Genomic DNA, 23066 nt, shown 5'->3' with positions numbered 1-23066 from the left:
TCTATACTGGGATCTTGGGCTGGCCAGCGGGTTCCATGGCCTGAGCGTACTGTCACGGACACTGGGTTTGTGGACCCACTAGGCCGCTCTGCCGTAGCGGGGAGGCAGCTGACCAGGTCACAGTCTATGTGAAAGTAAGATGGCACACAGTAAGGCTTAGGTACCTGAAATAGTCCGGGCGGTGACTGTGGCTTCAGCACGGATGGAGGCAGGTGCGGAAAGTGGCGCCAGACGTGGCGGGCAGTATCCGATGAGCAGATGGCACTTGGCGTGGCAGAAGACACTTGACGTGGCAGATGGCACTTGACGTGGCAGATGGCACTTGACGTGGCAGATGACACTTGACGTGGCAGATGGCACTTGAACACGGGTAGGCACAGGAACAATGCGGAATACAGGAACGGTAACAGGGCACGGGTAACAGCTGGAACGGGAGACACTAAGGGACCATTTGCGAGACAGACTGGGAAAGACTAACAACGCTCAGGCAAGGATCAGAAGGGCTGGGGCATTCTTATAGAGCAGGAAATCATGTGCGTTAATTATCATTGTCTTCATGGGCGCGCGCTGACCCTTTAAGAGCGGGCGCGAGCGTGCGCGCGCACCGTACGGGACCCAGCCGGACGGAGCGGAAGTGAGCGCTGGCATCTCCTAGGATGGAGACAGAGGCCAGCGCTCACAGATCCATGGCTGCGGGCGTCGGGAGCTGAGTGAACCCGACGGCCCGCGGCCATGGGCGCTACAGTCGTGCTACGCCCATTTACATCTTTCCTTCCTAAGGTGGCTTCCTCCTTCCAACTTAATGAGGACATTGTCTTTCCTTCGTTTTGTTCTAAACGTTCTCATCCACGTGAACGTGCCTAACATTGCGTGGATGTCGTCAGAGCCACTCGGGTCCACATTGAAGCTATGAAGTCCTTCCGAAAGTCGGACTCCCTATTTGTTGTTCCTAAGGGCCCTCATAGGATTGGCCGGGCTTCAAAGGCCACCATTGCTAGCTGGATCTGGTTGGCCGTTAAAAAGGCCTACTCTGCTAAGGGTAGGTAACCTCCCTTCCGGGTCACTGCTCATTATACCAGGGCAGTTGGGCCTCCTGGGAGGTGCTCTGTCAGGTTTCTGCCCTTCAGGTCTGTAAAGCTGCCACCTGGTCCTCGTTACATACTTTTCTGAGGTTTTACTGGATCCATTCTTTGGCCTCTGCTGATGCCAGTTTGGGTCGGATGGTGTTGCAAACAGCCATTGTTTGGGCTGCTCGCATGGCTATGATTCTTTTTTCCGACACTTATGGACTGCTTTAGGATGTCCAATGGTACTGTGTTCCCCAGTGAGTACTTTAACGAGAAAACGGGATTTTTCTACTTACCAGTAAAATCTCTTTCTAGTTAAATTCACTGGGGGACACAGGTTCCGCCCTATTTCTTTACTGTTATGTTTTTGGGCTTCTTGAGGTTGCTTTTCTCATGGAAAACATATTGTGTTAAATCTTCTCTGTTCTTCTACTGCTCTTGGTACAAACTGAGTGTTCAGCAGAGGTTAAAACCCTACTGGGCGGAGCCATACTTTTTTTTTTTTATATTTACTTAGTGTCAGCCTCCTAGTGACTGCGGCTTATACCCATGATACTGTGTCTCCCAGTGAATTCAAAGAGAAAAAGATTTAAATTCTGTTATCAATCTGCTGAACTACTCCTGCGCCATAACATGATAAGAGATCACACTGCATGTTCCCTTTATATATAATGTCACCTCAGCTGCTGCAGAACCTCAAAGTTCATATCAATCACTGACTGCATAGTGTATCATGTCTTGTGAGATGCGAGCAATGTCTCCCCAGTATCCGCCATGTGTCAAGTTGTAAGGCGTCAGGTCTTCATTGTGCGGGGAAATGTCTTCATTTTACTCTTCTAAGCTGCAGATTCTCACCTGAGAGAGATGTCATAAATGTCTGATAAATGGGGTCCCATCTGTATGTGGAGAACGGGTTGCCCCAACTAACCTGGTGAGGGGATGACTGGATCCAGGTGGAGAAATGACCACACATGTGCACGACTCTCTCCATTCACTTGTATAGGAGTTCCAGAAACAGCCGAGCACGGCCAGAGGTGGAGCCGCATCTATCAGACATTTCTGGCATATCCTGGGGAGAAATGTCCGTGTTGGGAATACCCCTTTATTCCATGTGGTGACGGCTCTGAGATGTTTCTCTCAATGATCAATAAGTGAGGTTCTGTATGTCACACATGATGTTGTCCCCTGTATGATTTCCATCTTCTCTTCTCCTCATAAAGACCTCTGCAGTACTAGATCCACCAGTTTTCCCATCTTCTCCTCCACAACGTTCTTTCTCCTGAAAGACTCACCAAGAATGGACAAGGACAGGAATGAGATGAGCAGAAGAATATTAAACTTCACCTTGGACATCATCTACCTACTGAGCGGAGAGGTAAACTTTTCTACATTATAGAACAAGTCACACATAGGGAAGGGACAATACATAATAGGAAGTAATAGGAAGAATCCGGTGTCCTGTATAACAGCGTCCAGACCTTCCAAGTGACGTCAAGAAGCCAACAGTAGAAAAGCTGAAGATCAGCCAACAATATGGTCAGTTATGTGTCATGTCACCAATGCAGCAATAGTAATGTTGTAGAGCAATGAGAATGACAAGGAACCAGGAGGATCAGGATGACCTCTATATAGAAACATAGAAGATGACGGCAGGAGGAGAGCACATGATCCATCTAGTCCCCTCCAATATTATTTCCTTATTAGTTTTGGCCTCGTTCTATTTTCTCAATGTCTTTTTGTAGGTGAGGTCTCCAGTATTTCAGATGTAGGGTCACTAGAGCTCTATACAGCGGGGTCACAATCTCCCTCTTTCTACTGAGGGGGGAATACTGTGCTGAGTTCTCTAAGTGTCTCTCTCCATACACAGGAGTACACAATAGTGAAGAAGACATCGGGTGACTGTACGACTCCCATCATCCATGAGTCAGGAGGATGGAACAGTAGTCCGAGCCACATCACAGAGCCTCCCCCTTACTCCCGGATACATGAGAAGAAGATCTTAGAACTGATCTACAAGATGACTGAGCTGCTGACTGGAGAGGTGACACTGCTGGGAATGCTGGGAAATTCTACAGTAACAGCACTGAAGGTGTCTGGGTGATGACTTTATCATTGTGTGTGTCAGGTTCCTATAAGGTGTCAGGATGTCACTGTCTATTTCTCCATGGAGGAGTGGGAGTATCTAGAAGGACACAAGGATCTGTACGAGGAGGTCATGATGGAGAACTACCGGCCGCGCACATCACAAGGTGAGAAGAGACAGATATATATATGTTTGGCATTACTGTGGGCCCAGGCTGGACTGGCGGCCATGTTGAAGCCATGTTGAGAACTCCTGCTGTAAATCTGTGATGTGGGGGCCATTACATTACACATCTATGCACATTTGTGGGGAGGGTAATTCATCACGTGAGTCTTTTTTCCTTCCAGGGTGAGACTGGCCCACACGTCATAATGTAATTATTATTATTGTTCCTTTAGACCACGCCCATATTTTAACCCCTTCCCACCGCAGCCATTTTTTCATATTTTCATTTTTTCCTCCCCACCTTCCAAAAGCCATAACTTTTTAATTTTTTCATCGATTGAGCGGCATGAGGGCATATATTTTGCGGGACAAGTTGTAGTTTTTAATAAAAACATTTTGGGGTACCTGCGAGGTTTTGATCACTTTTTATTCCATTTTTTTGTGGGAGATGAGGTGACCAAAAAAACGCGATTCTGGCGTCTATATGTTCTTCTTATTTTTATGGTGTACTACGTGCGGATTAAATAGTATATTTAAATAGTTCACACTTTTACGGATGCCGCAATACAAATTTTGTTTATTTTTTTAGTAGGAAAATGGGTTAAAGGGGTTTTTCTTTTACTTTTTAATAATTTTTATTTCACATAATGAAAAATATTTATTTAACAGATTTTTACTTTTTTTTTTATTAGTCCCCCTAGGGGACCTGAACCAGTGATCGTTGGATCACTTGCACTATATACTGCAACACTAATGTATTGCAGTATATCGTCTTTCTGACAGACTTCTGTTAAGCTCTGCCAGAGGTAGGTGGTAATAGGAGCACAAAGATGGCAGACATGGGGGCCTACGTATAACAACCATCTGCTTCTAACGATTTAAATGCCACAGTCGCTAATGACTGTGGCATGTAACGGGTTAAACTAGCGGGATCGCTCTCGAGCTCGATCCCGCCCGTTACTGTGAAGTGTCAGCTGTATTATACAGCACACATCAGCTTTGTATGGAGCGTGCTCAGCCTATAAGCCCGCTCCATACATCCCCTACCCGGCTATGACGTAACTGTATGTCGGGAAGGGGTTAAGAAACCGGGCAAGTCTGAGCAACTTCAGTGAGAGTTCAGGAGAACAACAGCTTCCGATATGTCGCTCTGCTAATCCTGACTCTGAGGATCACAATGGAAATATATGAAGAACGGCACTTTCTGCACATCGAAATGTCAGAACTCTTTAAATTGCTCTAATAAATAAAAACTTTAACATTTAGTTTCCCCAACACCAGTTATTAAAGGTTAAAAAACACGAGAGGGTAGAGAATGACGAGGGATGTGGATTTATTATCTCCAAACTGACCATTTCTTCCACATTCACTTTTTACTTTAGTGACGTTGTAAATTCACTGTACAATCCGCATATACAGATATATATACATACACTGTACAATCCACACACATACATAAATATATACATACACTGTACAATCCACACACATACATAAATATACACATACATACATTCACTGTACAGTCCACTTCCACTGTTCTACATACACATATACACACACACACACACACACACACACATACATCCACTATACAATTCACTTCGACTGTGATATATACACTCATGCATACACATACACACACACACACACACACACACACTGTTCAGACACAACATTAAAACCAGTGACAGGTGAAGAGAATAACATTGATTATCTGGTTACAATGGCTTCTGACAATGGGCGGGAGGGGGGGGGGTATATTAGGCAGCAAGTGATCAGTCAGTTCTTGAAGTTGATGTTGGAAGCAGAGAAATGGGCAAGTTTAAGGACGTGAGCGATTGTGACAATAGCCAAATTGTGATGTCTAGATGACCAGGGCACAGCATCTCCAAAGCGTCCGGTCTTGTGGGGTGTTCCCGGTATGCAGTGGTTAGTGCAAGCAAAAAGTGGTCTAAGAAAGGACAACCGATAAACCAGAGGCCGTATCATGGGCGCCCAAGGCTCATTGAATGCGCATGGGGAGCGAAGACTAGTCCAAATGGACCGATCCCACAAAGGAGCTAATGTAGCACAAATTGCTGAAAAATTTACTGATGGCTATGATAGAAAAATGTCAGATCGCACAGAGCATCACAGCTTACTGCAGTTGAGGCTGGCATGCCGACCCCTGTCCACCGCTAAAAGTTCCTACAATGGGCACATGCATCAGAACTGGACCATGGAGTAATAGAAGTTGGCCTGGTCTGATGAATCACGTTTTCTTTTACATCTCGTGGACAGTCGGGTGCGTGTGCACTGCATTGTTTACTTGGGGAAGATAAAGCACCAGGATGTATTTAAAGGGAATGTGTCGCTAGAAAAGAAACATTTTTTTTTTGTTAAACTGTTAGTCAATAAATGATTACACATTGTTCTAATTTTTAAAAAAAAATTCACAGGTCAGGAAATATTATAAATTAGATTCTAATTTATAACATTTCCATGTGCTGGTCACTAGAGGGAGCAATTAACAAAATTGCAGCATTGGCAATGTGGTAAAGCAACCTCATTGCTTTATGCTGCAGATTTGGGATAGACACACTCGCTCTAGTGTGCTCGCACAATGCCCCCTCCTTTATCCTGGCTAGTGCCAGGAGAAAGGAGGGGGTTGAATGTTCAAACCTCCTACACTGCGTGCCGCCATTTTTTGAGCGAATGCACAGTGTAGGAGGATTAGATACAGTGTAATCACACAGTATAACACGAATATACACAAACATAACTTACCTGCCGCTGCCTCCGCCCTGTCCGCTCCCTCCTCTCCTAGTCCTTGCTTCTGAACATATGGACGGAAGCCGCGACCGGAAGTAGTCATCTTACTGTCCGGCCGCGGCTTCCAGTTCACATGAAAATGGCGCCGGATGTCACTCGGCCGAATACCTTCCATTTGGACTGTGTGGGAGCGGCGCATGCGCTGTTCCCACACCAACGGCGTACACTATAGTGAATGGAACGGCTCCCGTTCGCATTCACTATGGGGATGTATGTGCCGTATTCCATCTCTGTATGTGTGAATCGACACATACAGAGATGAAAAAAAAATGGCAGCCCCCGTAGAGAAGTAAAAGAAAGAAAAAAGTAAAACACAAATAAATAAAATGTATTTTAATAACATACTAAAAGCAAAAACATATAAAAAAAATTTTTTCGCGACACCTGTCCTTTAACCGAATATGATTCCTAAAAAAATATGACTCGTCCCGCAAAGAATAAGGCCTCAAATAACTGTAAGACATCCAGTGTGATCGGAAGAAATCAGGAATAGATTGGGCGCTGTCACCGTTGTGTAGATAAGTATAAGAAGATTTATTAGGAACGTACAACGCATCTCAAGGTCGATCTGAGCTCTTCCTCAGGTAAATTGTACCTGATGCTGGAGGCCTGCTTGAATCTGCAAGCAAACTTATCCTAGAGTTGTTCCTGATGCACAACTGATTCTGGTGAGAATTACTGTGCAGCCTTAAAAATAAAATAAAAAGTTATAATGGATGGAATGTGAGGAGGCAAAAACAAAAAAATTATCTCGGTCCTTATGGCAAAAAATGGCTCTGCTTTAGCGTCTAAAAAGCACATGACACCTTGGCATTTTTTGCCTAGCAGGGCATTCTTAAGAGATGCGTCCTGCCGCTTTAATGTGTGTACGTTGAATATTATAGCGTAATATTATTATTATAGAGTAAAAAGCCGTCTCTCCCCTGTGACACCATTAGCTCTCATTTGCCCATCGGCCACATCAGACCTGCGAACTACCACTAGGACCTAAGCACAGTTGGCAGAGGACCAATTTTCACTCTCAGACTTAGCAGCTCCTGAGCGGAGCAGTAAGGGAGCAAGGCAAGTCTCCATCAATGGTGAGCGTTCCGATGACCAAAAGTAATACCCCCAATAAACACTAAGACTGGGTTCACACGACCTATTTTCAGGAGTAAACGAGGCGTATTATGCCTCGTTTTACGTCTGAAAATACGGCTACAATACGTCAGCAAACATCTGCCCATTCATTTGAATGGGTTTGCCGACGTACTGTGCCGACGACCTGTCATTTTACGCGTCGTCGTTTGACAGCTGTCAAACGACGACGCGTAAATCGACTGCCTCGGCAAAGAAGTGCAGGACACTTCTTTGCAACGTAATTTGAGCCGTTCTTCATTGAAGTCAATGAAGAGCAGCTCAATATTACGGGCGTCAAAGATGCCTCGCATAATGCGAGGAGGAGCTTTTACGTCTGAAACAACGCAGCTGTTTTCTCCTGAAAACAGTTTGTCTTTTCAGACGTAAAAGCCACTTCTCATGTGCACATACCCTAATATAGCGTACTAAATGAGACCATAAGAAAACTTATTTTGAGTTTGTTTTAATTACTTTTATAAATACTATAATATTACAAGTACACCAGTAAAATAGACAGTTATAAACTATTGTTAGCACTACCTTTTTATGTAAGTATTCACAAATGGGTGTTCCGATTCCCCTTGTCAAAGGGCTGTGTCCCTACATACAGACCATATCACACTGTGAAGGGACACGTCCTCCTGACAAGGGGAATGGTAACATCCATTTGTCTATCAGTCCTGGACTGCACAAAGACTTTTTGTGAAATACAAGGATTTCCTATAATAAAGTTTATGGCGAATTCTCCCAGCCATGACCCATTTCTGCGGATTTTCATCACTTTTCCTACATTTCCACACCTATAAACAAAGATAAAATTATCATGGTGCCGCACACTGTGCCCCTAAATATAATGGCACCAAACACTATGCTCCTGAATATAATTGTGTTAAACACTGTAAAGTAAAGCACCACATATACAGAAAAAAAATGTGAAAAAAATCCTCCAGCTCACCTTGTCACAAGAAGGGTATGGGAATCAGCACACGGATCCTCGTGTCGGCACACGCAAGAGATACTTCATAAACAGGGGAGTTGGATCCAGCGCTGAGAGTGCAATTTCTGTTAAAACGGGAATCTGTTCCCAAGTTTTATTTTGTCTTGGTTAAAATCGTAGCAGAGAAGCTACGAGCAACAGTTAGTGACAAGTGGGTATCGTCCAAAGTACAGAGAGAAGAAGAGAGATAGGCGGTAGCCTACGTGTTTCAGACCTTCACTAGGTCCTTAGTCATTGCTTGTGGTAGCCCCCCTGTGGATAGCGCCACACACAGCCCCCCTGTGGATAGCGCCACACACAGCCCCCCTGTGGATAGCGCCACACACAGCCCCCCTGTGGATAGCGCCACACACAGCCCCCCTGTGGATAGCGCCACACAGCTCTCCCCCTCTTGTATAAAGTGCCAAACCCCCCTTGTATATAATGCCACACAGCCCCCACCTTATATATACTGCCACACAGCCCCCCTCTTGTATATAGTGCCAAACAGCCCCCCTCTTGTAAATAGTGCCACACAGCCCCATCTCTTGTAAATAGTGCCACATAGCCTTATATTGTACTTACCTTGCCTCATTCCCGCAATGGACGGAGCGCTGCACAGCCTTGCGGGCAGGACGCTTGCGCAGACCAGCATTATGCAGTGACGTTATCATGCCAGCCTGCGAAGGGGGTCTTCCCAACGCATTATAGGCTGCATCATTTGTATCTGCATCCTGAGGACGCAGATGCAAGTGAATGTGGCTGTCGCTAGCGCCGGGTCCGCCCTCCAGTGCTAGCGACACCACCGGGCATGATCTGCCACTGCATCCACCCACCGCCCATGAAGGTGCGCGGACTTAGTGTTAGTTTAGTGAGCACAGCCGCGTACTTTATAGGGAACAGTGGTGGGGACACAAATACTATAATTTTAATTTACGCTCTAAAATTAAACATGGAATTGCAGGTCTTGAGAGAAGTGTCTGATATATAGACAGATATACAATAGTCATGTATTGATCCACTGTGTGTTTCCTACAGATGGATTCAGTAGAAGAAATCCACCAGAGAGATGTCCCAGTCCTCTGTATTCCCAGGACTCTCCAGAGCAAAATCACAATGTCCCAGGGAATCCTCAGGTAGATGACGCTGAGCCCTATACCAGATCTATATAGGGGTGTGTGGAGCTTTTTGGTCCTGCAGTCATAGATGTGGTCATAAATTTTGGTGGTTTCTTATGTTGATGTGTTAAATTCTTCGCACTCTGCTGTATTGTACTAAATTGTTACATATGTGAAATCAGGGGGAAGATCTGACTAATATTAAAGTGGAGGATGAAGCAGAAGAAGAGCGGGTGAGGGGCGATCAACCGTGTAAGAGTGAAGTTGAGGAGGAAATTCCAGGAGGTGTTACCACAGGTAAGTAATAATGAATTCATAAAGTGACTTCAGCGATAAGCGGAACCGAACACTAAGGGTAGTAGAAGATGGAGACGCATAAATGGAGTGGATGGCAGATGAATAGCATGAAAGCAGTTAGAGGATCTGTCAGTAGTTTATTAATTCCCTATCTCCTAACTAATCTAATAGGCGCTTTGCTGTTGATGGGTGTTTTTATATATATATGCTAATTTAGCTCTAATAGCCAAAAAGGAGGTGACTCTTTTCTCGCTGGGCGGTGTAATGTTTTCTGTAGGACACTTTTTCCAATCATCATACAGCTTTTACCCCTTCCCGGCCCAGCAACACAGTGTGATCCTATAGTATACAGCTTCCATTCCCGACTGTGTATTTAACTGGCAATATCTCCGGTTGTGTCACAGCTAGAACTGCGATCCTGGTGTCATATGAAACATTAGAATCTCATCTTTCATATACCACTGTTCTAGGTGGTTCACAGCCCGAGATATGGCTGTTTAAAGTGATCCCCCTTCCCTCCAGCTTCATTCTCTCGCACAGTATAAAGCAGCTTCGTGCTAATAGGACAGCGTCAGAGGCTGTGAGGTAGCTTCACCGAAAAGAGAATTGCTGCTGTTGATACCCACTTGTCTAATAAAGGCTCATTTACATATTTATTATTTTAAAAGTCATAAGCTTTTTTCTAAACGCACAATTTTCACTAGCATTATCAATGTGACAGTGCCTATTAGATTAGCTAGGAGATAGGGCATTACTAAACTAGTTGCTAGTTTAACAGATGAATAGACAGTGGAAAAGAATGAACAGCACTAACTGACCCTATCTGAATACTATCCCACAGCAGGGAAAGACAACACCTTGGCAGTAGATCAAATGCACAGGAAAAGCAAACAAACAAGTGGAACTACTGATCCCAAGATACACATAAAACTCACTTTACAAAAACTAGATCTCGGAGGACCAACAGGTCTCACACTACAAACAAACACATAGACAAGAAAAACCAATTAGAATCTGTAAAGAATTTAGCACATGACAGAAACCGTATAACCAGTACATGAGTAATCCAGGCCTGAAGTATATACTAGCCCCCAGAAAAGAACTCCGCCCTAATTAACCAGGCAAAGCTAAATGATGACCAAATCCAGACACAGACCAAGGGCATTGCCTAGCAACACCAAACATAGAGATAACTGAAATCATTGATTAGCAGAAGTCCTGCTGCTAATCGTAACATTACCATGCCCTACAAGGAGGGCTGACGATCCCTTAAAGGAAAGGTGTGACGAAAAAATTTTTTTTTATATCAAGTTGCATTTAGTGTTTTATTATAAAATCTTTTATTTATGTGTGTGTTTGTTTTTTACTTTTTTCTAACTTTTACTTCACTATGGGGGCTGCCATTTTGTTTTTCATCTCTGTATGTGTCGATTAACGACACATACAGACATGGAATACGGCAGCTACAGTCCATAGGAGTCAATGAACGGGACCCGTCCCATTGACTTTGCACTATGGCTCTGTTCTGCGCAGACGCAGGTCAGAGTCACACAGAGCAGAGCAGCTGTTTGCAGGGAGAGAGCAGGCGCCATCTTGAAGACCAGCTGCACTGCAGGTAAGATGTGCGTCTCTGCATGTCCCACTCTCTACCTCACAGACCCCCGCTCTCGTGACCCCCGAAACGGCCCCCCCCTCCCTCCCTTGTGTGAAGGACACATGATGAAACTGTACTGGGAAAACCCTGAACGGTAAATCTCTCTAGTTGTGCTGAGACTGTTTGGGGATGTGACTAATGAACCTCTCAGTCTCAGCACAACTAGAGAGATTTATCGTTCAGTGGTCTGGGAAAGCTGGGTGACCACCATTACCCCTCCTACTGGAGTGTGAGATTCATTAGTCACATCCCCAAACACACTCCAGTAGGAGTAATGGTGGTCACCCAGCTTTCCCAGACCCCTGAACGATAAATCTCTCTAGTTGTGCTGAGACTGAGAGGTTCATTAGTCACATTCCCAAACAGTCTCAGCACAACTAGAGAGATTTATCGTTCAGGGGTCTGGGAAAGCTGGGTGACCACCATTATCCCTCCTACTGGAGTGTGAGAGGTTCATTAGTCACATCCCTTAACACTCCAGTATGAGGGGTAATGGTGGTGACCCAGCTTTCCCAGACGCAGATATAACCAGGAAAGGGCTGGATGGACGGCCTGAGGGTGCACAGGGTTTTTGGTGACCCCCTCTGTCATGTGATCGGACCTAGGTTACCGGTTCATCAGACGGGGTTCATGTGACTATAACTCTGTCCATAACAAGAGACAGTGCACTCAGGACAAGCCCTGCCCTCATGCCATAGTTGTGTGGTTCTGTCTGCGCTTATGGCGGTGGGTGGCTCTGACACCCGCCTCCCCCGTCGGGTCATCTCAGGACAGAAGTGGTGTCCGGATTGGAGACACAGCGCCGCACCTGTCCTCAGGTTGTGTCTGGTATTGCAGTTCACCTCCATTGAAGTGAATAGGACAGAGCTGTAATACCACACACGACCTGAGGACAGGTGCGGCGCCATGTTTTCCTGGACGACCCCTTTAAGACTTTTCCCGTGTGTGTGTGTGTGGCAGAGCGGAGTGTGCACGGGCGCCGCTGATACTTCATAGCCGCTTATCAGCTGTTTTGAAGAATCAGCGGCGAGAACACACACACACACACACACACACACATCCCCCAAACATGTCAAATACACGGTGTGTGAACCGGTCAACTGAAAAGTCATTCACTTCACTTTCATCATTCTAAGGCTGGGTTCACACGACCTATTTTCAGGCGTAAACGAGGCGTTTTACGCCTCGATTTACGCCTGAAAAGACGGCTCCAATACGTCGGCAAACATCTGCCCATTCATTTGAATGGGTTTGCCGACGTACTGTGCCGACGACCTGTTATTTTACGCGTCGCTGTCAAAAGACGGCACGTAAAATAACAGCCTCGGCAAAGAAGTGCAGGACACTTATATACATTATATGCAGGACACTTCTTTGGACGTAATTTGAGCCGTTTTTCATTGAATTCCATGAAGAACAGCTTCAAATTACTGCCGTAATTGACGCCTCGCAAAACGCGAGTACGAGCAAATACGTCATTTCAGACGTAAATGCAGTTAGCGTGTGCACATACCCTAGGAGTATGTTCACACACAATGTTTTCAGCTGAAAAATCGGAAGCAGAACGCCTACAAGCATCTGCCCATTGGTTTCAATGGGAAATACGGCGTTCTGTTCCGACAGGGCGTTTTTTACGTGGTAGTTTTCCAAAAACGGCACGTAAAAAGACGCCCGACCAAAATGAAGTGCACATCACTTCTTGGGACGTTTTTGGAGCCGTTTTTCATTGACTTTATAGAAAAACAGCTCCAAAAACGTCCGTTAAAAAAACGCGAGTTTGATTAAAAAATTGCTGAAAATCAGGATCGGTTTTCCCTTTGTTTAGTAAGCGTGTCCTATAACTTCTTCCAGCTGCAGAATCACACCCAATATGGCTGCCAGACACTGCTTAGCAATTTGAAGACACCTTTACCTGGCTTGTGAGAGGGGGGGTGAGGTTCCCTCCCACATTTACAGCAGCTGTGAGTCAGGTTGCTTTGCCTTATTCACCTTGCTGTAATTCTGGGAAGTGCTCCCCATGGTGGCCAACATTGGAAAACATGTCAAATTATTATTTAATTTGTAATACTTTCCACCATACGGAAAAAAAAAAAAATACAGCAAAAAACGTAAAAAATATAATAGAAATAAGTAACGACACTTAAAAAAAAAGGTTTAATTTGCGACACATTCCCTTTTAATACTTGGTTTATCTTGATTGGCTGCATGAAAGGCTCTTCTCAATTTATCAGCATGGATGTTTCTAGCTGTTCCCAGGACTTTTCCTCTGGGCCATTACCTCTTAAATTAATGTAATGGAGTTGTCTTCCACACCATTCAAAATCAAGGATCCTCTGGACCACAATCTCAGGCTGACAATGGACCAAAACAGAAGGAGTTCTACAGATCGCCCTTCTGAAAGTGGAAACAGACCTAAAAAGAGAACAATGAAAAGTCCTGGGCATTCTCATGCTTTGTTGTAAATTCACTATTAAGGAAACTGGACTCATTTGTCTTAAAATCTTAAAGGGACCAATAAATCTAGACCCAACTTGCCACATTGTTGTCTTAAACTGATGTTTTTGATGGACAACCACACTCTATCTCCCACTTTGAACTTATGTGGCCTGAGGTGGCGCTCAAACTTGCGTTTAGCACGAAGGGCAGCTGAGCCCAAAGCCACATGGACCTTACTCCACTTTGACTTCAACATCTTAATCCTCAGTCTGAGCAATGGAATGTCAAAACCCACACTGACGGTAAATGAACATGCCTATGGATGAAAACCATAGTTACAGAAAAATGTAGAGACATTAGTGGATGCATGACACAAATTGTTATAAACAAATTGCCCACGGCAAAAACTGGACCCAATCATCATGTAGATCTGAAACAACACCGGAGATATTGCTCTAATGTCTGGTTCACTATCTGTCTGACCATTGGTCTGTGGATGATAAGTGGTGGAGGACCCAAATCAATACCTAGATTTGCACAAAAGGCCTTTCAAAATTGAGTCACAAACTGTGAACCCATGTCAGATACAATATTTTCAGGAATACTATGAAGTCTCACCACTAGTTGAACAAAGTGAGTAGCCAGCTTATCGGCAGAGGACAAGCCAGACAAGGGTATAAAATGGGCCATTTTACTGAACCTGTCTACAACAACCTATTTGGTATCTCTCCCCCCGGATCTGCTTATCTCGAAAATAAAGTCCATGGATATGTGTGTCCAGGTTTCCTGGGAGTTGGCAAAGGTTCTAACTGACCAAAAGGTAATTCTGTAGATATCTTATTGCGAGCACAGATGTCACATTCCCCAGCAAACCTTTCTACATTTCTCCTCATATCTGACCATCAAACTGATCGAGACAAGGTCTTACACATCTTATTGACACCTGAATGACCCGCCAACTTACTGCCATGACACTCTAAAAGAACAGCAGGTCTAAGGTCACTAGGAACAAACAACCATTGGGCGGGTTTCTCTGGAGGTTCCTGAGACTGAATCTGCAAGAGTAAATCAGAAATATGCTTTGTTGGCCCTGTCACCATTTTATCAGGAGGAATGATGAAAGAACGTACAGGGGTCTCCACATTTTGCTGTAGAAAACTGCGAGAAAGGGCGTCCGCCTTAAGGTTTTTGGAACGTGGAACTAGATCAATGGAGCAGTCATATACTCTATGAGGAGGAAGAACATCAGCAGTTTTGTCACACAAAACATTTACAAATTTTCTATACTCAACAGGCAGACCCTGGTGACTGCAACTAGAATCGGGGGAAGTAAAACATCTCCCTGAACAAAACGTACCTACTGCACTAATTCTCCTTAAGTATAATCAAACACTGAATTATGGAGGAACAACCAAGGATACTCCAAAATAATTGTAGAATAGGACAGAGAACTAACAGAAGAAAAATAGCCTCACAGTGGATACTTCCTTCTGAAAACTTCAGACCAGGAGTACGGCATCTTACCGACCCTGCAGACACGGGAGTACCATTCAACGAACAAATGTCAATGGGTTTCTCCGGAGGTGCAGGGATAATCTCCAACTTCTTTGCCAAATTAGAATCTAGAAAATCTGCTGCAGCACCAGAATAAGCAAAGGCCTACATAGAAGAGTACATAGGAAGAGAGAACTACAACTCCCAATATGTCTATGCTGCTATTTTGGGATATCCGAGGACATTACAGGGAGGAGTATATGAGGAGAGTACTACAACTCCCAGCATATCCAGGCTGTTACGATGAGATATCAGACGACATTACAGGGAGGAGATATGAAGAGAGAACTACAATTCCCAGGCTATTATGGAATATCAGACAACATTACAGGGAGATGATCTAACGAGAGAACTACAACTCCCAGCATGTCCAGACTGTTATCTGATATCATTAATGGAAGGAGGTATAAGATGAGAGAACTAAAACTCCAGCATGTTCAGGATATTATTATGGTACTGGAGGAACATATAGATATAGTTGGTTTTGTAGAAACATGGCTGGACTCTTCTCACGACTGGGCACAGGGTTTTACACTCTTTCGGAAAGACGGCAAATAGGAAAGGCGGTGGTGTATGTCTGTATGTGAGAAGTGATATGGAGTTGCGTGTGAAAGACAATAGTGGGTGAAGATTGTGAGGAGATTGAAACCTTGTGGGTGGAATTACAAAGGGAGGTAAACACTGAAAAAATTACTTTTGTTGTAATCTATAGACCCCCCAATATAACTGAGGAGATAGGACAGCTATATAAACAGATGGAGCGGGCTGCACAGGGGGGTACTGTCGTGATAATTGGAGATTTTAATTACCGGGATATTAATTGGTATCATGGTTCAGCTTCAACTGCGATGGGAAAAAATTTCCTCAACCTGTTGCAGGAAAATTTTATGGGCCAGTTTGTGGAAGACCCGATTAGAGGTGAAGCTCTGTTGGATCTGTTCATTTCTAATAATGCGGAGCTTGTTGGGAATGTCAATGTTCGTGAAAACCTCTGTAACAGTGACCACAATATAGTTACATTTTGCCTATTATTTTAAGAAGGCCAATTTCCCCAGCATGAGGGCTGCAATTCAGGACATGGAAACATCTAATGTCAAATAAAGGTATAAATGGGAAATCTTAAAATCCACTTTGTATAATTTATAGTGCAAAATTTATTCCTATAGGTAACAAGTGTAAACGACTAAAATTAAACCCCACATGGCTTACACCTTCTGTAAAAAGGGCAATATATGACAAAAAAAGGGCATTTAAATAATACAAATCTGAGGGTACAGCTCTAGCCTTTTTAAATTATAAAGAGCTTAATAAAATCTGCAAAAAAAAGTAATAAAATCAGCAAAAATACAAAATGAAAGGCAGGTGGCCAATGATAGTAAAACAAATCCCCAAAAATTGTACAAGAATATAAATACAAAGAAGCCAAGGTCTGAACATGTAGGACCCCTAGATAGTGGTAATGGGGAGTTGGTCACAGGGGATCAAGAGAAGGCAGAGTTACTAAATGGGTTCTTTGGCTCTGTATATACAACAGAAGAAAGAGCAGCTGATGTAGCCGGTGCCAGTGCTGTTAATATATCAGATGATTTACTGAATTGACTGAATGTAGATATGGTCCAAGCTAAGTTAAATAAAATAAATGTACACAAGGCCCCCGGGGCCAGATGGGTTACACCCTAGAGTTCTTAAAGAGCTTAGTTCAGTTATTTCTCTTCCCCTCTTCATAATATTTAGAGATTATCTAGTGACTGGTATAGTGCCAAGGGACTGGCACAGGGCAAATGTGGTGCCTATTTTCAAAAAGGGCTCTAGGTCTTCCCCGGGTAATTATAGACCAGTAAGCTGAACATCCATTGTGGGGAAAATGTTTGAGGGGCTATTGAGGGAATATATACAAGATTATGTGAAAAAAAAATAGTATTACAAGTGACAGCCAGCACGGTTTACTAAGGACAGAACTTGTCAGACCAACCTGATTTGTTTTTATGAAGAGGTGAGCAGAAGCCTAGACAGAGGGGCCCCTGTGGATATAGTGTTTTTGGACTTTGCAAAGGGATTTGACACTGTCCCTCAGACGTCTAATGGGTAAATTAAGGACTATAGGTTTAGAAAGTATAGTTTGTAATTGGATTGAGAATTGGCTCAAGGACCGTATCCAGAGAGTTGTGGTCAATTATTCCTACTCTGAATGGTCCCCGGTTATATGTGGTGTACCCCAGGGTTCAGTGCTGGGACCACTATTATTCAACTTATTTATTAATGATATAGAGGATGGGATTAACCCCTTACCGCACCAGGACGCACCGGTACGTCCTGCATTGAAGTGGTTTAATGCACAGGGACGTACCAGTGCATCCTGGCTAAAAACTGTCACCCTGTCAAAGGACAAGGTGACAGAACTGTGCCATCAACTGTTTATGACAGTTGATCGGCACAGTAAGACGGCAGGGGACCATTCACAGCGGTCTCCTGCCGGCGATCGCTGTGATTGGTCAGTCAAATCAGACTGACCAATCACAGCTCCATGACGTAGTGTATGTGATGGCGCTGGCTCAGCTTGAGCCAGTGCTATCACCGCCGGGTATCGGCTGTGCAACACCCCGCTGTAACGGTCAGGACCGGAGCTAGGCTCCGATCCGGCCGATTAACCCCTTTGATGGATTGATCAACGCGATCGATTCATCGAAGTGTCTTGTAGCCTGTCGGCTCCCTTGATCGCAGCAAAACTTGACGGACATGTCTCTGATGAGTCGTCGGGCCTGGAGAAAAAATTAAGATGTCATCGAGATAGACGTCCTTTTTGACGAAGAAGAACCCGGCCCCGGCTGGGGAGGAGGATTTTCGTATGAAGCTCCTCTCCAAATTCTCCTTTAATATAGGCGGACATTAGACTGAGTCTCTGGCAAGGAAAAAGGGTATACCCTTCCACGGGAAAGGTATGTGTCAGGAACCAGTACAATAGGGCAACCATACACCCGGTGTGGGGGCAGCGTCTCCGCCTCCTTCTTGCTAAAAACATCCGCAAACTGTGAATAGTGAGAAGGCAATCCTGCCAATGACTGAGGCTGGGCCGGATGGATCTGCCCCAGGCAGCGTTTGGGGTATTTGGAACCCCGCTGGCGAACCTCTCCAGAATTCCAGTCCACAACTGGGGCTTGTAGTCGGAGGGTCCGTACTGCCAGGAGGTGTAGTAGGAGGAACAGCAGAGGCAATAGGAGCAGGTGCTGGGAAAACTGCAGCTTGCATATCCAGCCGATGTGCAATAATGTTGAACGCCTGGAAGGGTTTGTCCTGTAGAGACTGGAGGTCTAGCATATCCGCTCGCATCACTTGTGACGTCGTCATGGTCTTGGGTTGACCAGCGGGGTCCATCGCCTGAGCTTACTGTCATGATGGGTGTGTGGGCCGTACCGCCGTAGCGGGATAGCAGCTGGCCAAACAGAATACCAAGGCAAAGTCAATAGTTCGAATAAGGGTACCTGTGGCAATACAGACCGTAGCAATGGCAGGCTCTGATGGGACCTTGGCAGCAGGCAGACACCAGGCGTGGTGAAATACAGCAGGCGTAGTATACGACACAACACGACTCCAACTCTCTACGGCACAGGAACAAGGTAGCATGGGATACAGGATACAGGTAGCAGGAACGGGAACACTGGGAACTGGAAAACACTAAGGGACCATTTGCAAAGACTAACACGGGTAACATAACAAAGCTCAGGCAACAAAGGAAGGGGCAGGGCCCTTCTTATAGTCCAGGGTGACCACGGGAGCAATCAGTCAATCTAAAATATGTGTGTGCTCTGGCCCATTAAGGCCAGAAATTAGCTCGAGTGCGCACCCCAGTGGTCACTGCAGAACAGGACATCCGCATGTGCTGGCATCTCTGTGGAGAAAGACATCTGCATGATGATAGAAATCTGCGGTCTGCGCCCGCAGACGATACAATAGGCCTGCGGCTTACAAAGCACTGGGACCGCGGTGCAGGTGGTGAGAAGCACAACATTGTAATTTTGGCTCTGATCAATAAGCATAGAAGTGTTGAGAGAAGTGTCTGCTATATATACAGTAGTCATGTATTTAGTCACTATGTGTTTCCTACAGATAGACCCAGTAGGAGAAATCCAGCAGAGAGATGTCCCTGTCCTCTGTATTCCCAGGATTGTCCAGCGGAAAATCACAATGTCCCAGAGAATAATCAGGTAGATGAAGCTGAGCTCTATACCAGACTATATAGGGGTGTGTGGACCTTTTTGGTCCTGCGGTCATAGATGTGGTCATAGATTTTGGTGGTTTCTTATGTTAATCTGTTAGATTCTTCGCACTCTCTGCTGTATTGTACTGAATTGTTATTGTGAAATCAGGGGGATGATGTGACTAATATGAAAGCGGAGGATGATGCAGAAGAAAAATGGGTGAGCGACGATCAACCGTATAAGAGTGGAGTGGAGGAGGAAATTCCAGAAGATGTTACCACAGGTAAGTAATAATGAATTTAGAAAGTGAAATGGGAAGTTTGTTAAAGGGTTGTCCAGCCCTTAAAAATTGATGGCCTATTCTCACGATAGGCCATCAATAGTTAAAAATAGTCATTCTCCTCAGTCCCCGACAATGTTATGATGTCGTAACCGCATTTCAGAGCTCAGGGCTTTGAAAATTCTTGCAAATAAAAGCAAAACTACAATTTTTCCGCAGTTTTTAGAAAGTCATGGCATAATGCCATGATTTCCTGCGATTCTCTGCAAAAGACAAATTTTTAGTGTGAGGTGAGAACTCTGTACATGCAGCTTTAGTTATTATTGAGAAATACTTGCAGCAAACATTAGCCATCTAGGGCAAAGTGCACATCGGAGTCAGAGAAAAGCTGGAAATTCTGAAAATATCTTCAACAAAGCAGACAGAGATGCAAGACACTGCTGCAAGGAATACATGAGAGTTCAGGCAGGCTATGAGTACAGGAAGCCTTAGCAGAGAGGCATCCCAATTTTCTGCATGTCTACTGTTCTCTGTAACTAGGGACTGAATTTGCAGAACAACCACAGGTCGACAACAAATTATAGAAGAGGAGGCACCTAGTGGCAGTTACTTTATACAGACTTTGCAAGGATAATGCAGATTTTTTGTTTTTAGAGAAAGCAAGTAGCAAAATTGCTAGACATCAGGTATACTATAAGATTAACACAAGTTTTTAATTAAAAATTATTGTCCATTTAAAGTGTTTTTTAATTATTTATAAGGGTGGAATTAGGCATTCAATTTCTGTGGCAGTATTTGGTGAAGTTTTTTGAGCCAAAGGCAGTGCTGGTTTTGAAAGGAATGGCTCAAACCTTTCCTTCCTGCTGGATCCACTTCTGATTGACTAATATATATATATATATATATATAAACTGCATGCAGCCTAATATGTCATACATTTGTCTACTTTGTGGTTTGAAAAATCAGAAAATCCATTTTTAATCCTAACAGAAGATACCAGTAAGAACTCTGAGGGAAACTTAATGCTTTCAATAAATTATGAAGTAGAAGATGAAGATGTCAAGCAGCAATCTTCAGCAGAAAACTACATTGCCCTTAATGTACAGCCAGGACTTCACAGTAAAGATCTATCATATAATTCCCCTAATCATGAGGAACCTTCTCCTGACGAATCACAGATTGTTACCACAAGTACAGCTCAGGAAGGGGGTAAAAGGTTTCAATGTGGTAAACAGTTCACAAAAATTTCAGGTCTTTATAAGCAAAGAACAATTCATACAGAAGAGAAGCCGTATTCATGTTCAGAATGTGGGAAATATTTTACAACTAAATCAAATCTTGTTACACATATGAGAATTCACACAGGAGAGAAACCATATTCATGTCCAGAATGTGGGAAATGTTTTACTCAAAAATCAAGTCTTATCAAACATATGAGAATTCACACAGGAGAGAAGCCATATTCGTGTTCAGAATGTGGAAAAAATTTTGCAGAAAAATCAAATCTTGTTTCACATGAGAGAAGTCACACAGGAGAGACATATTCATGTTCAGAATGTGGGAAATGTTATACACAAAAATCACATCTAGTTAAACATGAGAGAAGTCACACAGGAGAGCAACCATATGCATGTTCAGAATGTGGGAAATGTTTTACAGATAAATCAAGTCTTGTTAAACATGGGAGAAGTCACACAGGAGAGAATCCGTATTCATGTTCAGAATGTGGGAAATGTTTTACAGTAAAATCAAGTCTTGTTACACATAAGAGAATTCACACAGGAGAGAAACCATATTCATGTTCAGAATGTGGGAAGTGCTTTAGAGAGAAAACACATCTTACTTTACATGAGAGATTTCACACAGGAGTAAAACCATATTCATGTTCAGAATGTGGGAAATGTTTTGCAGATAAATCCAGTCTTGTTACACATGAGAGAATTCACACAGGAGTGAAGCCGTATTCATGTTCAGAATGTGGGAAATGTTTTACAGAAAAATCAAATCTTGTTACACATGAGAGAAGTCACACAGGAGAGAAACCATATTCATGTTCAGAATGTGGGAAAAGTTTTACAAATAAACTAAGTCTTGTTAAACATGAGAGAAGTCACACAGGAGAGAATCCGTATCCATGTTCAGAATGTGGGAAATGCTTTACAGTAAAATCAGGTCTTGTTGCACATAAGAGAATTCACACAGGAGTGAAGCCATATTCATGTTCAGAATGTGGGAAGTGCTTTAGAGATAAAACACATCTTACTTTACATGAGAGAATTCACACAGGAGAGAAGCCATATTCATGTTCAGAATGTGGAAAATGTTTTACAGATAAAGCATATCTTGTTATACATGAGAGAAGTCACACAGGAGTGAAGCCGTATTCATGTTCAGAATGTGGGAAATGTTTTAGAGAAAAATCATACCTTGTTATACATGAGAGAAGTCACACAGGAGACAAACCATTTTCATGTTTAAATTGTGGGAAATGTTTTGCACTAAAATCGAGTCTTGCTGAACATGAGAGAATTCACACGGGAGAGAAGCCATATTCATGTTCAGAATGCGGGAAATGTTTTACGCAAAAATCAAGTCTTGTTAAACATGAGAAAATTCACACAGGAGTGAAGCCGTATTCATGTTCAGAATGTGGGAAGTGCTTTAGATATAAAACAGGTCTTACTTTACATGAGAGAATTCACACAGGAGTAAAACCATATTCATGTTCAGAATGTGGGAAATGTTTTGCAGTTAAATCAAGTCTTGTTATACATGAAAGAAGTCACACAGGGGAGAAGCTGTATTAATGTTCTTTTCACGAAAATCATATCTTGTTCCACATCAGAGAAGTCAAACAGGAGAGAAGTCATGTTCAGAATGTGTGAAATGTTTTACACATAAATCATATATATGCACTTTTTCTATGTAGGTATTATATCTACATGGTTATTATAGATGTTTCTATTTCTGATAACTCAATTTAACCTGTATTTTTGGTATGTTAGCATTGGGATGTGTCTTTGAGGTGGGTTTTTTTCTTGTGTTCCTTATGGTATTATGTCATCCTTACCATACTGCTACTCCTTTCGATATATGATCCGCCATATATATCTTTTTAAAGTATTTGTTATTGTCATACCATGTATTGTTATTCATTAATAAAGCTATATATTTTCTTATTATTCATGGTATTTATTTTCATATTCTATTGGGATGGTATATCCCTTGCGCTTGTGCGCTTATAGGTTGTTTACACATAAATCCAAGTCTTGTTTAACATGAGAAAACTCAGAGGGGAAAAGACATT

The 23066-nt window shown here is 43.4% G+C and overlaps 2 protein-coding genes across 2 annotated transcripts in view; both read left to right on the top strand.

The window, feature by feature from the left end:
* Window positions 1-22652, top strand: part of LOC142657127 (uncharacterized) — a 30333-nt gene extending 7681 nt beyond the window's left edge. The window contains exons 2-9 of the mRNA XM_075832208.1: window positions 2288-2442; window positions 2935-3108; window positions 3193-3316; window positions 9263-9360; window positions 9525-9639; window positions 19388-19485; window positions 19648-19762; window positions 20750-22652. Of these exons, the coding sequence (XP_075688323.1) occupies window positions 2365-2442; window positions 2935-3108; window positions 3193-3316; window positions 9263-9360; window positions 9525-9639; window positions 19388-19485; window positions 19648-19762; window positions 20750-22566 (2619 nt within the window). The 5' untranslated portion in view covers window positions 2288-2364 and the 3' untranslated portion in view covers window positions 22567-22652. The remainder of the gene's footprint in view (window positions 1-2287; window positions 2443-2934; window positions 3109-3192; window positions 3317-9262; window positions 9361-9524; window positions 9640-19387; window positions 19486-19647; window positions 19763-20749) is intronic.
* Window positions 1-23066, top strand: part of LOC142656454 (uncharacterized) — a 239633-nt gene that overhangs the window by 7669 nt on the left and 208898 nt on the right. The window lies entirely within an intron of this gene.

The sequence above is a fragment of the Rhinoderma darwinii genome, chromosome 1 (genome assembly GCF_050947455.1).
Source record: "Rhinoderma darwinii isolate aRhiDar2 chromosome 1, aRhiDar2.hap1, whole genome shotgun sequence".
In the NCBI taxonomy this organism is placed as follows: Eukaryota; Metazoa; Chordata; class Amphibia; order Anura; family Rhinodermatidae; genus Rhinoderma; species Rhinoderma darwinii.
The sequence above is the reverse complement of the archived record's forward strand: the minus strand, read 5'-3'. Positions and strand labels throughout refer to the sequence as shown.